At 37.9% G+C, this 18,413-nt stretch overlaps 1 protein-coding gene across 1 annotated transcript in view; it reads right to left on the minus strand.

Annotated features, from left to right (window-relative positions):
* Positions 1-18,413, minus strand: part of LOC126253544 (myosin-I heavy chain) — a 193,317-nt gene that overhangs the window by 59,125 nt on the left and 115,779 nt on the right. Inside the window, exons 10-11 of the mRNA XM_049954939.1 lie at positions 11,902-12,091; positions 11,626-11,797 (exon numbers count right to left, since the gene is read on the minus strand). Coding sequence (XP_049810896.1) covers positions 11,626-11,797; positions 11,902-12,091 — 362 coding nt within the window. The remainder of the gene's footprint in view (positions 1-11,625; positions 11,798-11,901; positions 12,092-18,413) is intronic.

Consider the following 18,413-nt stretch of genomic DNA (forward strand, 5'->3'; position numbering starts at 1 on the left):
AAAAGACTGTCTATATATCTCCTTATGAATCCTAATTCCTAGTATCTTATCTCTGTGGTTGTTACACAAAATGTATATTGGTGGCAGCAGAATAATTCTTCAGTCAACTTCAAATGCCGGTTCTCTACATTTTCTGAGTAGGGTTCCTTGAAAAGAATGTTGCCTTCCGTCTAGGGATTCCCTTTTGAGGTATTTCCATAATACTTGTATTTTACTCCGTAATACTTGAGCATTGAGGAGTATATTCGCATTGTTAATCACCTTAGTGAAGACAATCGACAAATAACCATTGTTGAAATTGCTACTGAGATTGGCATAAGTTACAGTAGTATTCAGCTGATCATTAATGGGGATTACCATTGAAGATTTCAAAGTGGCCTCCCGCCACCCACACATGGTGTGGAAATTGGCGCCATGAAGTTCTTGATGCACATGGTATGAGTGATACTTATGACAATGCTACTGGTGGACATACTGGAATCGCGGTGTAATTGCTGGGTGCTAATCGACGGGTTGTGGTACACTACTGCTACTATACCTATTTCATTAGCTTCTCCTGTAGCATGTTTGCTTTGTTTCCTTTTGCCCATCTGTACACTGCCATCAGACATAAAGGCTTTCACAACCTCGTAAAAGGATGATGATGATGATGATGATGATGATGATGAATGGTTTGTGGCGCGCTCAACTACGTGGTCATCATGATGAAGATGATGATGATGAAATGATGAATACATCACAAACACCCAGTCCCTGGGCAGAGAAAATCCCCAACCCGGTTGGGAATTGAACCCGGGACCCCGTGATCCAGAGGTAGCAATGCTAGCCACTAGACAACGAGCTGCGGACCTTGTAAAAGAATGAACGAGAGCGAGCTTTCTCTGGAAAATACTTGGCATACAAGTCAACAGCAGCCTCACATTTCTCCTACATTCTCTGTAAAATGGTATCATTTCAATTTTTTTCTTCTGTGGCAGCAACATTTATTGTCCACTTGCACATCTATTCTCCAAACGATATGTAGGTGTGCAGGCAATAAACACTGTGCAAATTTTGTAATATTTAGAGCCGCTATCTGTTCTATGTCTGCACGATATCTGACATCTGCAATGTACTGCCTGTTACGGTATGTCTTAGTTCACTACACAGCCATGGTGGCATGTCGAGTAATCCCCTGTTCGATATGTCGGGGGAATACAACACTGCGAATGGGGTTTCCAATCAGAATTTATGAAATATTGGCCTGTCCCACTCTTGCAGCATGGAGGTAGGGTCCCATATGCCATTGGGTATTCACAGGTTATCGAGTAGCATGTACCCATTTCTATTTCTCTGATCATAGCGCTGTTTGTGGCGAAATGAGGAAAATGCTTCAGATAAAACATATGTAGATTTTGCTGTAGAATCGAAATCTGAACTAAAAAAATGGGGGTTCCCATGAAGATTTCAAAGTGGCCCCCACTACACATGCACTGGGTGGGGTGTACTGTTGGATGTCACCTCTGAGACAAATAAATTGGAATTATAACTTTTTCGATCCAATGTTTAATTTTTGAGTTATTTCAATGTCTTCAGTTAAAACGAACACCCTGTATATGACACATTCATGAAAAGCCGTTTCATCAATTTCTCAGATATTCATTTCCATATGAGCACAATGCACAATTTTGTTAGTCTTGTCCCTTCATTCCCGCATACTAACCAACCATAATTTTGTTGCTCTGCGCTGCTCAGTTGTTACTTAGGGTTGGCAACATAAATTACTCTCTAGATCATGTACATGGTAGTAGTACTTTGTAATCAGAAGTACATCAGCAGTTTTATCTGACCTGCAAACCACAGAATGTGCTTAGTGAAAATTCTGGGCTGGCCGCAGTGGCTGAGCGGTTCTAGGCACTTCAGTCCGGAACCGCGTGACTGATATGGTTGCAGTTTCGAATCCTGCCTTCTCATGGATGTATGTGATGTCCTTCGGTTAGGTGGTTTAAGTCGTTCTATGTTCTAGGGGACTGATGACCTCAGATGTTAAGTCCCATAGTGCTCAGAGCCATTTGAACCATTTTTTGAAAATGCTGGTATTGAGAACCATGAAATGTTGGAATAGGTCATAATTGTGTGTGTGTGTTGGAGGGGGGGGGGTGGCATTTAGTATTTGTTCTTTATGTTCTAATTCTAGTTTCACATTAATTACAAACATTACAACTGTCAAAAGGTGCTATATTGCTTGTGTATATATGGAGAGTTTCTGGATTAACATTAATAATAATTATAATACTAAATATTAATTAATAGTTCATAACTAAAGATGAGTACATTATTTTTTCATAGGAAATATAGGATTTTGAGACATGGTGAAAAAAACATGATTTTCAGAAACATCTATTTTTCTCAAAACCGTGTGTCTGTGCTTTGGGCCCCTGCAGTTCTCAGTAGCCTCAAATAATTAATTTCTTCTTGGGAAATATTATTGTATAAAAGAAAGAGCAAATTCCCTGGAAACGGCATTTATCTTTACCGCAAAGTTGCATTATCACAATAAAATACTGAGATCAGTATATCTCATTTACAATTGCAATTTTATTAATTATAGGAATGTTTGGATATTATATGCATACAAAAGGTTGTTATAGAATGAAACATACTCCATCTCGTGCTGCTGCCTTGACTAATACCAATATTGAAGGAAATTCTAGCCCACCAACAACTGACAGACACTGGTGTATAACAGTGTATAATTAATATAATATTGATTTAGCTTACATATGTGCAAAGTGCTTGTATGAGCGTATTAGAGCATAAAATTTGGCACCACATTTCAATTTATGCCACATCTGTTACTTCTTGCATTTGAAAGATATATTTTTATCGAATACTTTATTTTGGGACTTAATTAACTATTAAGTTTATCTCTGTTAAGGAATTTATGTTTTTGAATGTTGAATGGATGCAATGCTTATATACATACACATAGGAATATTCTACTAGTTTCATATTCATGTTGGCCTAGCTGAAGACTTATTTCTGAATCCAGTGTGATTTTCCACAATGCCTTGTTGCTGAAAGTCATTTCCTTGTATTTCTCATTTTGTGTCATGATTTATTCTTTCGAGTAGAGGAGGATATTATGGCTCTAAAGATACACATAGTAGGAAACCTCTCCCCATTTTTATAAGCTAAGTCATAAAGATGAGACTGATCATTTTGCTAAATGTAATGTATTCCTGGATATGTAAAAGATAAGATATCAGTCTGGTGCCCCTTATTTTCTTAGTCTAGTTTGAGGTAATTAATTTAAAACCTAATAAGGCCCTTGGAATATGTAGCTATGTAGGTGATGATATGTCACATTATGATGAACTAAATACAAGGGCGAGTCAAATAAAAAACCGGAACTTTTTCGTAATTTTATTTAATGTTAAATTCATACACATGAACTTATTTTTCTATACAGTCTCATGAAAGGGAAAAACATTTTTCCCAGCAGATAGGCAGTTTGTTTATCCCATTTTCATAAAATGAATGTGCCTGTGAAAACAGTCAGTTGCTTATGAAAACTCAGACAGTGCCATTGTCATAAAATCTGTGTTCTCTGACTGCTTCCTTTAGTGGTCCAAACAAATGAAAATCTCTGGGCAATACGTGTGGACTTTAGGAGGATGATAGTGTGGTCCAAAACAATCCCTGATTTTTTTTGTGTTCTGGCAGCTGTGTGGGGTCAAGCATTCTCTTGAAGCATAATCACATCCCGGATTCAAATTGCGCACTTTTTCGGATAATATGCACATTTTTATTTGGTCCAAAAGTTGGCAGTAGCATGCAGGGTTCACAGTACGATGTTCATGGAGAAAATCGTTGAGAATAATGCCTTTAAAATTAAACAAGACTGTTGCAAGAACCTTCCTTGCAGACAGACGTCCCCCCCCCCCCCCTCCCCCCAATTCTGGCATGTAATGGTGCACCCACGTTGTATTACAGGTCACAGTCTGAATCAAAAATGTTGTTCTTCAGTTTGGAAACATGTCAGTAGCCATCTGCACACCTCAATATCATGAAATTTCTTCTTTATGGTGAGAAGAGATGAGGCACCCAACTTGTGGGCTCTTTCTGAAATCTAGGGCTGTCATTAGTGATCAGCTGAATACTACTGTAACTTATGCCAATCTCAGTAGCAATTTCAACAATGGTTATTTGGTGATTGTCTTCACTAAGCTGATTAACAATGCGAATATACTCCTCAATGCACAAGTATTACGGAGTAAAATGCAAGTATTATGGAAATGCCTCAAAAGGGAATCCCTAGACGGAAGGCAACATTCTTTTCAAGGAACCCTACTCAGAAAATGTAGAGAACCGGCATTTGAAGTTGACTGGAGAATTATTCTGCTGCCACCAATATATATTTTGTGTAACAACCACAGAGATAAGATACAAGGAATTAAGATTCATAAGGAGATATATAGACAGTCTTTTTCCCTCACTCTATTTTCAAGTAGAACAGGAAAGGAAATGCCTAGCAGTGGTGCAGAGTACCCTCTGTCATACACCATATGGGAGCTTATGGAGCATTTATGTCAGATGTATAGTAGATGGGGCTTGCAAAGAAAATATGTATGTATGTATATATGTATGTCTATAGATGTAGATGTACATGTAGCTGTAGATGTAGTAATGCTGGTCCTCAGGCTACGTTGGTGAGCTGCATTCTCAACTGTTTCTTGTCCTCATAAAAACTGTTGTGCCTGCATACACTTGAGTTTTTCTCAGGGTGTTGTCCCTGCTCCAAGTCATTTCAAAATTTCGGATGGTTTTATGCCCTCTGTTGTAAGAAACTTGATTACAATATGTTATTCAACAGAGTACCTCTTACTCTGACTAAAGACATGGTACAATACCTTATTTACTCGAATCTAACCCGCACTTTTTTTCTGGTTTTTGTAATCCAAAAAACCGCCTGCAGCTTAGAATCGAGTGCAAAGTAAGTGGAAGTTCGGAAAAATGTTGGTAGTGCTGCTACAACTAACTTCTGCCATTGAATATATGTAGCGCTACACAGGCATGCTTTGCAGGCACAAAGATAAATACTGGTGCCAAAACCTCTGCGTCAGTAAATAAATTAAAAGAAAAGGTAGAAGAATGTAAACATTATGCCATGTATTCTTTCATGTCTGCTGCTATCTCATTTAAATCCCGTCTGCCTAATAAACTACGAAATTAGATTGAGACAACATCAAATGCGGAAGAATATAAAACATCATGTCATGTTTATATTCATGTTATTCTTATGTTGAATAGTGATACAGTCAGAAATGAAGCACGGCAACTGACTAGATTTTTAAATCTAAGATGAATCTAATTTCTGTGCAAAATGTAATGTACTAAAGAGGCATCTGTAAAGATTTTCAAATGGAGAACAATTTTCGCTAAACTCTCGTTCAGAACATCTTCTATCATATGCAGACTATTATTTGGTTCTTGTTGATCATTATCAAAGAAAGTTGCAGTGTAAGTAATAACAAATAGCAGTCTCTTGCCATTATTTCGCTTATGAGACAATTCCTCTCTCTACTTTTTTTAATTGCAAGCTGCGGAGCATGCACAAAAGCAAGCCATGCTGCGAGCGACGACAGGTCGTAAACACTCATTATCAGAATGCAACAAACAATGCATGACACAGTACAATAATGCATTTTCAGCTTAGAGCGACGTAAAAGAACAAAGATAACGGCACTTATCAGATCAAAGCAAAATAAGCAATCGATTCAAACCAGATGAAGCATGTGAAAAAGGAAGGGTACCCGTATAAATACGGACAGAGCGCCTGACACATAACAATGGCTACTTGGTAAAGCTTAACTGTTGAGCTTACAACCCGCACTAAACTACTGTAGTGGTATCTTCATCCATTTGACCCCAATTGTGTCTCATGTTACAATGAACCAACTTTGTTTCGATTTGGAGGTGCAGCCTAAAACTTTTTTCTCCCCTTGAATTTCGAGTCTCAGATTTCAGGTGTGGCTTAGATTCGGGAAAATTTTTTTCCTTGATTTCAAGTCTCATTTTCAGGTGCGGCTTGGATTCGAGTAAATATGGTAACCATCTAGCTATAGAGGACAATCAGTGGAAATGAAAGCAACAATGGACGGAGACCACGCTGCTCTCCATTTACAAAACGGCCTCGCATAAAGTTTGAACTATAACATAATGTAGCCATCCCTGTAGGGTGATAATGTAGTAATGCCCCAGATACAAAGCTCATACGCGTTATATGACTCTCAGCTCATCCTCTGATGAGCCACCGCTCGTAAGAAGGCTAGTCATAGAACTGCTATTGTTATTGTAAATTGCATATTGTGAATGAAACGCCATTAAACTATTGTTTTTTCTGTAATCCCCACTTCATTAGTTATAAGCCCCCAATTACAGCAAAATTACCACTCATTTGGACCTTTGTGAAGGGCGAGGGTTGTATAATGTATAGTTATTGCTAAGTATTGTAACCGCCTCAATCTTTTCGATCGTTCCACCAAGGATAGGCAGGAAAGCGAGGCCCACATACTGTACTGCCAGTGTTGGTGCTGTGGCATCAGTGTTGATGGTGCAGACTGGGAGACTAGTGAGGTTCTCTCAATCATATTGAGTGAGTCATAGCTACAGCAGGTCTGGGAGGCTGCTTACACTCTCAATTACTGGCCTTGGCAAGCAACAGACAAATGTCGGAGAGACTAAAGTTTTCCACCATATCTCCCCTGACGTAAAGCCTCTGTATCCCTTTTTCCAGTTTACCACTTTGGTGTAAATTATGCTTCCATCTGATTACTCTTAAATTCACTGCTTATCTTTTCACCCCCACTACTAGTTTGGTCATTTTATGCAAGTGAAAAAAGTAGAAGAAAATGTTAAGCCTTTATTGTGGCACTTATGTTCAGAAGACAGTTGTACAAACCACGTGGGTTAATTATTCAAAAAACAAAGTGGAAACCAGAAACTGAGTAATAAGATTAATATCAGGAGTAAGAAATTTGAACAAGAGGTTTAACAAAACTTTCTGGCAGTTTAAAACTGTGTTCCAGGAAGTTTCATATCAGTGCACACTCCGCTGCAGAGTGAAAATCTCATTCTGGAAGAGGTTTAATGTTTCAATTGCAGAAATCACAGAAACAGTGCACTCAGCTCAAAGCTGCCACATGTGCAGCATCACATTTATTTATTTGTTTATCTTTATTCATCCAAGATCATCTCATAATGATACAGGATTTGTCAGTGTAACACAATGCAAATCAATAGGTCAAATACACAACACACAGCATACTTAACATGCTTTATGAGGTTTATGAAGATCTACATCTATACTCTTCAAACCACTCTGAGGTACTGGCAGAGGGTACATTCCATTGTACCAGTTTCTTCCTGTTCCAGTCACATATGGAATGTGGGAAGAATGATTGTCTGAATACCTCTGAGTGTGCACTAATTATTCTAATCTTACTCTCACAATCCTTTTGTGAGCAACACACAGGGACTGTAGTATATTCCTAGAGTCTCCGTTTAAAGCTGGCTCTTGAAACTCTTTTAATAGACTTTGTTGGGATAGTTTATGTCCATCTTCAGAGTCTTGCTTCAGTATCTGAGACACTCTTCCACAGATTAAACAAACTTGTGACCATTCGTGCTGTCACACATTTAAGCAATATTCTAAGATGGGTGGCACAAATGATTTGTAAGCAATCTCCTTTGTAGACTGAATGCACTTTTCTGGTATCATACCAATGAACCGAAGTCTACCACCTGCTTTGTCCGTAACTGAACCTATGTGATCATTCCATTTCATATCTCTACGGAGTGTTACACCCAAGTATTTGCATGAGTTGGTCGATTCCAATTGTGAATCATTGATATTATAGTCATAGGTCACTACATTTTTTTCATTTAGTGAAGTACACATTTTAACATTTCTGAATCTTTAAAGCAAGTTGCCAATCCTGGGACCACTTTGAAATCTAATCAAGATCTGACTGAATCTTTATGCAGCTTCTTTCAGATAGTATTTCATTACAGATAACTGCATCATCTGCAAAAAGTCTGATTTTATATTAATATTGTCTGTGAGGTCATTAAAATACAACATGAACAGCAAGGGCCCCAACACACTTTCCAGGAGTACACCCGAAGTTATTTCTATGTCTGATGATGACTCTCTATCCAAGATAACATGCTGCATCCTCCCTACCAAAACGTCCTCCATCTGGTCACAAATTTCGCTTGATACCCCATATGATCAAACTTTTGACAATAAGTGTACATGTGGTACTGAATCAAAAGCTTTCCGGAAATCAAGGAATACTGCATCTACGTGATTGCCTTGTTCCAAAGCTTTCAGTATGTCATATGAGATGGTAAAAGTTGGGTTTCACATGATCGATGTTTTCGGAATCCATGCTGGTTGACATTGAGGAAGCCATCCTGTTCAAGTTACGTCATTACTTTTGGCAGTATAGGACCAGTTCTCTATGAGGATAGGAGAGGTGGTGTATGAGGATAGGGCAGGTGGTAGGCTGCGGCCTTAATTGAGGAACCATCCTGGTGTTTGCCTTAGTGATCTAGGAAAACCCAAATCAGGACGGCCAGACAGAGCAACTCCATCCTCCCAAATGTGAGGTGTTTCTTAACAGCTGCACTGTCCCATTCGGTAACACTATTGTATAATGTTCCTTTATTTACACACAATTTGTTTCAGGTAATTTGTAACAAAATGTGGTTTTGTTCTTCATTGTGGCACACCTAAGGACATCTACTTATCAGAATGCTATCTTACTGCACTGGTCGAAACTGTCAGTCTCTCCATCTTGCTTGCCATACCAAGTAGTCATCTGATATTGAACATGACATTGTTTTCAATGGAAGCACATTTCTTCTCTCTTATTTTTCTTGCTGTAAGTGAAACATCTCATTACAGTTTTAAAATGATTTGGCAGTATTCAGATAGCGCCTTTCTCAAAGTAATTTCGATCTTTCCTTTTCTAACATGTCTTCACAGTTAGTTTATTGATAGCATGGTTCTTCTTTAAAATTTCACAGAGTTCCAGTGGAATTCTACCATTGACACATTTTCCCCTGTTTGTACTTCATAAATAGAATGTGAATTTTGGCGCACACACACACACAGGTAGTAAAGGAAAAAAAACAATTAATAAAATTTCAGGATTTTTGCACATGCCCTGCCACACTTCTCCATTTTCCCTATATATTTGCTGTAATCCAGTTCATGTTTTACTGAATTAGTAATTGGTTTGGTGGTCTGTTTTGACAGTTGGTTCCATGTCATTGGTGTAACGTGGAATGAAATTCCACTTCTCTCCAATGTTGCGAGTAATAACAGGAAACCATTAAAACAAATATAAAAGGCTTAATAGCACATGCAGAGGTGTAAGAATTCTGTTAATCAAAGATTTAATCTAGAAGATGGTAGCCAAATTTCGGGAGAAAAAAATAGAAATACAATAAATATTTTGTGATAAAACTTATTTGGCATTGTTGTGCAACATTCCCCTCTTTCCTTTATTATACACCTTAAGTTAGTGTCTCCTATTTCCTATTTAATATGTGTTTGGTTCTCATGTTTTAAAAAGTTTTAGTAGGGGGACAGGGTAGTTGATTTATTTCAGAAATTAGTTACAAATTGTACTGTAAATAACTGATGATTGCAACACTCAAGAGTTTATAAACACTTCCATTTACTTGATGTAGCTCAAGTACACTGTCAGAATTGTGACATATTTTTCTTAATCTTTAATTTATACTAATAGAGTCTTGTGCTGATCTGCAAATTCCTTGTAGTACGACATATTAAGACCACTGTTTGCTGTTGATATTAGACAAAAAATTGCAGGCAACTGGTATATTTTGTGATCTGTCAAAGGCATTTGACTGTGTAAATCACAATATCCTTTTAAATAAATTAGAATATTATAGTGTAACAGGAAATGCTGCAAAATGGTTCAAATCTTATATCTCTGGCAGGAAACATAGGGTGTTATTAGGAAAGAGACATGTATCAAGCTATCAGGCATCATCCAACTGGGAAGTAATTACATGTGGGGTCCCACAAGGTTCCATTTTGGGGCCCTTACTTTTTCTTGTGTATATCAATGACCTTTCGTCAGTAACATTACCAGATGCCAAGTTCGTTTTGTTTGCCGATGATACAAACATTGCAATAAATAGCAAATCAAGTGTAGCCTTAGAAAGATCAGCTAATAAAATATTTGTGGACATTAATCACTGGTTCCTAGCCAATTCTTTGTCACTAAACTTTGAAAAACACACTACATGCAGTTCAGAACTTGTAAGGAGTGTCTCACGAGTATATGCCTAACATACAATGACAAGCAGATAGAAGAAGTGGACAGTGTTAAATTCTTGGGATTACAACTTGGTAATAAATTCAACTGGAGGAGCACACCACAGAACTGCTGAAGCAACTTAACAAATCTCTATTTGCAATGCGAATTATGTCAGACATAGGGGATATAAAAATGAAAAAGCTGGCATACTATGCTTACTTTCATTCCATAATGTCATATGGGATTATATTTTGGGGTAATTCATCAAGCCAAACTAAAGTTTTCGGGGCACAAAAACGTGCAGTAAGAGTTATATGTGGTGTGAACTCAAGAACATCCTGCAGCAGCCTGTTTAGGGAACTAGGGATACTAACTAGTGCTTCCCAATATATTTATTCCTTATGAAATTTGTCATTAATATATATATATCAATTTTTCAAACCAACAGATCAATTCATGGAATCAATACTAGAAATAAGAATAATCTTCACAAGGTTTAAAGTCACTTAGTCTTGTACAAAAAGGTGTGCGTTATTCAGGAACACACATTTTCAATAACTTGCCAGCAGCCATAAAAAGCTTAACAACCAATGAAATTCAGTTTAAGAGAAGCCTAAAGAATTTATTGGTGGCCAACTCCTTCTACTCCGTTGATGAATTTCTCAGTAAAACCAACTAATTTGTATATATATATATATATATATATATATATATATATATATATATATATATATATATATATATAAGTACAATATAACTTCTGTACAGTTTCAGTGCAGTAATGTGTTCATTGCAAATAAGTTTTATAGTAGTTGTATTACACGTTTATTACATTATAAATAAATAAAAAAACTTTTTTATTTTAAATTCAGTTAATTAGTATTTGTAAAATGACTAGTTCATATAGTGTTCATTAAAAAATGACGATCATTCCACTTGGGACCTGTGGAATGGTACATTAGCTTATTTGTTTTAGTTTTAAATATTTGTCATGTATTGTTGTTTTTCTGATATGTTCTACATCCTGGAGGACCTCCTCACTGCAGATCAGTTGGAATGAAAGTAAATCTAATCTAAATCTAATCTACAAAGTACAATACCAACTTAACGTACTATATGCAGAATCGTGTGATGTTCTGGCCTGCACGAATTGTATTTCACATATTTTTTGAATTCATATGCTATAACATTCCTTAGGGATGAAGCTAACCAATGGATTTTGTGTTACGTACGTTAAATCAGTTAAATAAATTAAGTAAAAAATTGAAGTTTTTACATTACTCACAAATCTGTGTGAGATGTGGGAGATATCCTGAAGCTGACACCTCGAGGGACTGTCTCAATAGAATATAATGCCTTTAATTCGCTCCCGAAGAGATGTGTAGCAAACCCAAAGTTGCAACTATGTTTGTGGAAAACAGCAACCAAATCATCCGGTACTACATCTTTATTCGTATCTGTATAATAAATCATAAAATTGCATTAGTGAGGATAATAATATGCCAAATTTATAGTAATGTTTGTTATGGTAAATAAAAGCTTATACAAATTTGGTCAGTACCTAAGAAGTCTGAAGCGTCATACACGACACGGCCAGCAAAATGCTGTATTCCAAAATTCCTCAGCTCCATCGGTTTTGGTTCAAACAGTCGTGGATTCTGTTTGTGCTGCACCTTTACTTTTGCGATGTAAGATTCTACCGTACCACGGATAGAGCATTCAACATCCAACATACTTAACAGTCCTGTACGCTGTAAACAAAAAAATGGTTTTGTTAGGGAAGCTAATACAAACCAATGGCAATTCACATTGTCACAAATCATGTGAGACCCACTAACAAGAGATGATGCTTATTCAGAGCATGCACAAACAAAGTAATATCCTTCTGACAGATTGTCCATCTCTGTGTGTGTAACTCACAAGATTCTGTTGCTGTCATTTTGTAAATGCTACTACAATTTATGACTTGGGCTCTTGTACACTTCTGCATCAGTACTATTAAAAGTGTCTTTAGCTCACAATTGACAGCCCTGCAAGTTATATCAGCTAGTGCTACAGTCTTGATCCTATCGTCTTGATCCTATCTTTGCAGTATTTGCTCCCAAATTAATGGCTACTCTGAAGCATCTGAATGCAAGAAACTGCCACACAACTCTCCACTACAATTTCATTTACTGTAAAAGTCACAACCATTTAGTTATACTACCGGCTTCTAAAGCATCTCTCTGGTTATTTCGACAAGATCATCACATCAAAACATATGAACAGCAAAGTCATGTGAATCTTCTGTAATCTCATACCTTGCTAATTTACAAACTAAATATGTATGGAATTATGTATTTTAATGAAAACTGTAACTAGTGACCGAAAGTGTATGTTTTTCTTACATATTTCACAGAAGTAGATGAAAATTTAAACAGATTGTGTATATAGCACATAAATTTTGAAACTGCATTGCAAGTATTATCCAGAACTGTGGGCAAAGGCACATGAAAAATAGTGAACCACAGTATTGTGAATTAGTGATAAGGGATAGCAACTTTCTTTTTTGAGTTTGGGGGTGTCCAAGTAACATATTGAGGACACTGAAACCCTGAAAAAAAGTCTTTTAAACTTGTGTACTGCACATAAAATGCCTGAACCTTTTAATTAATATATATACCTACAAGATCATCTTCCTTTTATACAACAAACTGAAACCATTTGAGAAAAATTGTTCATATAATTCAAGAAATTAAGATAAAAAGTAAGCTTTTTATTCATCAATTGAAATTAAACCTTCAGTTTCCCCAGTACATGGGAATGAGTATTTAAGGCAAATTAAAAACTTCGACATTCTGAAATTTAATGTAGTCCATAGGGGGGGGTGGGAGAAAAATAGAAAGAAAAATATATGTTATACCTTGCTTTGGAAATATTACTTAGTACTTATTGGAATAGTCCATTACATACAAATCTATAAGGTGAGCACGACATTGTCTATGATAAACCTCATAATTTAAACATTGCTATTCAACCTTGGTAAAATAATGCATGCCTTTTAAAATACATTCCTATCTCATAGGTTGTAATTTTGTGTCAGTGAATAGTGTACTGAATTTTTTATCTGTCTCCTGTATTTCAGAGATGTCCTGCTAGATTTGTTGCTGGTAGGTTCGATCAATATGCAAGTGTTACAGAAATGCTTCATGAACTCAAATTGGAATCCCTGGAGGGAAGACGATGTTCTTTTTGTGAAATACTATGGGAAAATTTAGAGAACAGGCATTTTCAATTGACTGCAGATCAGCTCTATTGCCAGCAACATACATTTAGGTTAATTATCATGAAGACAAGGTAAGAGATATTAGGGCTCTTACAAATGCATATAGGCGGTTGGTTTTGTAGTAATACACACAACTGAGAAAATCGGAATAATACAATCACTTTAATGCCAAAATCACAACATGTTCAATACATTGTCCTTGTACGTTGTCACATTGGTATCAATTAAAAAATCCATGAGCAGGATGAAGTTAACTAGCACATAGAACATTACAGAATGAGACTGAGGGTGGTTCACTTCACAGTTAAATAGAGAAATATTAGACATTTCCGCATACTGGCACTGGACAACTGCTGCATGCGTCACTCTTGAAAGTGGTTGTCTGAATGTGCCACCTCTTGGCGGCTAAGCTTAGACACTTTGCACTAATGTGTGCCTCATGTCCTGCTGAACTTTGACAGACAACGAGGTGCCGTGTGATTGAGGTGATAACATTACCACAGTTTTCCCCTCGTTCCATTTTTGAGTCAAATAGGAAAGGAAATGACTATTAGTGCTTCATGGTACTCTCTGCCATACACCATATGGTGACTTGTGGAGTATGTAGGCAGGTAAATATGTACCCTAATCACATGATTTATAAGTGAATGGACTGAGACAAATAATTCACAATTGAATCATGACATTTTCAATCACAGTTTTTGTATTCAATTTCCCTTCCGTACCCTTTTTGTTTTTTTCTGATCAGTTTACCTCTTGGTGAATAAATATTACATTGTATGATTAATAATACAGAGAAAAAGAAGACAGAAAAACAAAAAATTTTGAATGTGACTCCAACCAGATATAGCTACAGTTCTTTCATTGGTAAATGGATTAAAAGGTGTACTGCAAGCACCATAGAAATGTTGCAAAGCCATCCAGTAGTGTCATATTTGGTTTTGTCATCACAACCCTTTTTACACTGAAGAGACAAAGAAATTGATACACCTGCCTAATATTGGGTAGGGCCCCCACGAGCAGGCAGAAGTGCTGCAACACGACATGGCATGCACTCCACTAATGTCTGAAGTAGTGCTGGAGGGAACTGACACCATGAATCCTGCAGGGCTGTCCATAAATCCGTAAGAGTACGAGGGGTTGGAGATCTCTTCTGAACAGCACATTGCAAGGCATCCCAGATATGCTAAATAATGTTCATGTCTGGGGAGTTTGGAGTTTGGTGTCCAGCAGAAGTATTTAAACTCAGAAGAATGTTGCCGAAGCCAATCTGTAGCAATTCTGGACGTGTGGGGTGTCGCATTGTCCTGCTGGAATTGCCCAAGTCTGTCGGAATCCACAATGGATATGAATGGATGCAGGTGAACAGACAGAATGTTTACATACAATCACCTGTCAGTTATCTAGACACATCAGGGGTCCCATTTCACTCCAACTGCACATGCCCCACACCTTTACAGAGGCTGCTGACATGCTGGGTCCATGAATTCATGAGCTTGTCTCAATACCCGTACACGTCCATCTGCTCTATACAATTTGAAACGAGGCTCGTCCGACCAGACAACATGTTTCCAGTCATCAACAGTTCAATGTCAGTGTTGATGGTCCCAGGCAAGGCATAAAGCTTTGTGTTGTGCAGTCATCAAGGGTACACAAGTGGGCCTTCGGCTCCGAAATCCCATACCGATGATGTTTCGTTGAATGGTTCACATGCTGACACTTGTCGATGGCCCAGCATTGAAATCTGCAGCAATTTGCAGAAGGGTTGCACTTCTGTGAAGTTGAACAATTCTCTTCAGTTGTTGTTGGTCCTGTTCTTGTAGGATCTTTATCCAGATGATGATGATTTAAGGTGAGGATGCTCAACATCATGGTCATCAGCACCCTGATGAAAAATCAGCATGCTAATCTTATGCGTGGGGATGAAGGCTCTCCTCCATATGCAGAGCAGTTTATTATGTATTAAAGTCTGCCTCCCTTCCCCACCAATTTCGGGAAGATGCCTGATAGTTCACAAAATTTCACCACTCTTGTAACACTGGAATCAGTATCGGCGAGGATGGTGGGCAGATTTCCATTGAGGCTGAGGGCTGCCACAATATCAGTGTATAGGAAACATGTTGCCAAAATATGCTGAATTGAAAGTAGCATGACACAAGCCTCACAGAGTAATGGATCCTCCTGCCGGAGGAGGAAGCCATGTGTTAAAGGGATATGTCTGATGTGCAGACTGGTAAGGAGAACCTCCTTCCTGAGGTGAGGCTCACATGAAGTCCATGATACGTGTATGGTAGATCTGAAAAACCACAGTTTGTTTTCTGTCATGTGCAACCATTCAGTCTCCCACTGGCGCATGATGCGTCTGTCAGAAAAAGAGACGATGGTGTGCAACGGGATGGGACACTGATGGACAGCACCTTCCTGACATGCTTCCTTGGCAGCTTGGCGTCCATGTCGTTCCCATATATCCCAATGTGGCCAGGTACTCAGCAAAAGATCATCTCTGTGCCATGGTGTTGGAGCTGCTGTAAGGAGTCATGGGTGAGCTGAATCAGCTGGTTCACTGGATGCATTTGGGGAAGTGCTTGCAGTGCACTGAGTGAGTCGGAACAGACAAGAAACCTTGTACTGTGATGCCTGTGAAACCCATCCAGTGCCATCAGAATGCCATATAATTCCGCTTCATAATTTGTAAATTGTCCCAGAAGATACACTTGAAAAATCCTATGAGGGAAAACAGCAGAACAACCGACGACATTCTCTTGCTGGGAACCATCTGTATAAACAACGATAAAACTGTGGTAAGTATGTAAAATGGATCAAAACAAAGTTGTAAAAACATAATCTGGAGTACAAGTTTTCTTGTATGGTATCAAGCTTAAAATCACTTTGGACCTCTGAAGATGCCATGACGGCAATGCTTTCCATTCCTGGCTATGTATTTTAATGCCTGATAGATCCAGATACTTGAGACAGTATGTAGCACGTATCCCAAATGGCTTAGTCACATGGGACTGATACGCCAACAGCCATTCAAAGGTGGGTTGGGCCACTGAATTAAATACCAATAACTGAGATGATGCTCAGATTTTCAGTATCTGTCGAGCCAAAAGGATACTCCGCCGAATCCAGAGTGGCGGTTAACCAGCCTCTGCACACAGACTCATAACTGGGCTGGTCTGAAAGGCACCAGTCGATATCTGAATGCCCTCATGGTGGACAGCATCTAACATCTTGATGTAGGAAGTACGGGCTGATCCACAGACCATGCTGCCATAATCTAAATGTGATCAAACAAATGCCCTATAAAATAAATGTGATCAAACAAATGCCCTATAAAACTGCAGGAGACGGGACCCATCAGCTCCCCATATTTTTCCACTAGGAATCTTTTTCCGGCCACAACAATGTTGGAGATTTGATGTTTTACCAGATTCCTGATATTCACAGTACACTTGTAAAATGGTCATATGGGAAAATTCCGACTTCATTGCTACCTCGGAGTTGCTGTGTCCCATCGCTCATATGCTGACTAAAACACCACATTCAAACTCACTTAAATCTTGATAACCTGCCATTGTAGCAGCAGTAACCAATCTAACAACTGTGCCAGACACTTGTTACCTTATATAAGCGTGTTCTGCCTGTTTACATATCTCTGTATTTGAATATGAATGCCTGTACCAGTTTCTTTGGCATTTCAGTGTACAACTAGCAGGTTAATGGTTGCTGCAAGTGATGCCCATTACCAGACATGACAAAATAACAGAGAATGATAAACTTAAATCCATTCTCACAAGAGCATAAGCAGTAAGAACAAATAACCTTAACACAATTGTTCCCAAGAATCATAATATGTCACTATTTTTAACAAGTAAACACACATGGGAAAATAAAAAAAAGGGAAAAGCATTAATAAAATAATACTTAAAAATTTAAATGGGTAAATTATATGTTCACCTTAATAAAGGTACATTGCTGTGCCAAGCAGAGTTTGCTAGCATTGTCCTTTAGCTTCTGATTCTTTGTTATTGTATCAGGACTGAGAGTGTTTGCCCAAAGTTAAAAAGGCAACTGAGATTGAAAAAATAAATATAGCATTTCGTTCAGTCATTGTCTTCTCCCTGTGGAGGTAAGATTTTTCCATGTCTAAAAACGATAATCTACAGTATTTTTTTTAAAATAAGAAAAAGAAAGCATCAGAAAAGAAGAGACTATTTCCCATTGAGAAGGGAATAATTGTAACAATGGTTTCTCACAGACGAACTTAGAAACATCTGAATCACTTGCTTTCCGAATTCTAGAAGTTCCTTCATCACCAGATAGGGAAACAGAGGAACATGGAACAAGTACCTATAACCTCACTAACTGAAATTCTCATTCTTCATCCAGGTTCTAGGCCACACTTATTAACTGCATCGAAGCTGTAACTGTCCCAAACCATTCAACAGTTCCTTTTTACGATTTGATGGATTTCACTTTCTCCTACCATTCAGCGGGTACGTAGCTACTCTCTGCTGAATTTGTCCTGTCCCAGTGTGAAGAAATTATTTCCAGTCACTCTGGTCAGCTCATCTTGATTAATTAACCTTTTCCTTTTATGGACCTCTCTTGCAATTCGGTAAGGGGTCCAGCTGTAAGAATCAGCATGGCACAGATTTTGAAAATCTATATTGTTCACTTATAAGGAACCTTGAAGGCCAATTCACACTGGCTGTCACATCAAAACATTCCACAATGCATTTCAAAGGCTGGCATTCAAACAGGCCATCAATGGACCATTACATTCAGTCATGTGAAGTTTTCTC

This window comes from Schistocerca nitens, chromosome 4, assembly GCF_023898315.1.
Source record: "Schistocerca nitens isolate TAMUIC-IGC-003100 chromosome 4, iqSchNite1.1, whole genome shotgun sequence".
NCBI classification, from domain to species: domain Eukaryota; kingdom Metazoa; phylum Arthropoda; class Insecta; order Orthoptera; family Acrididae; genus Schistocerca; species Schistocerca nitens.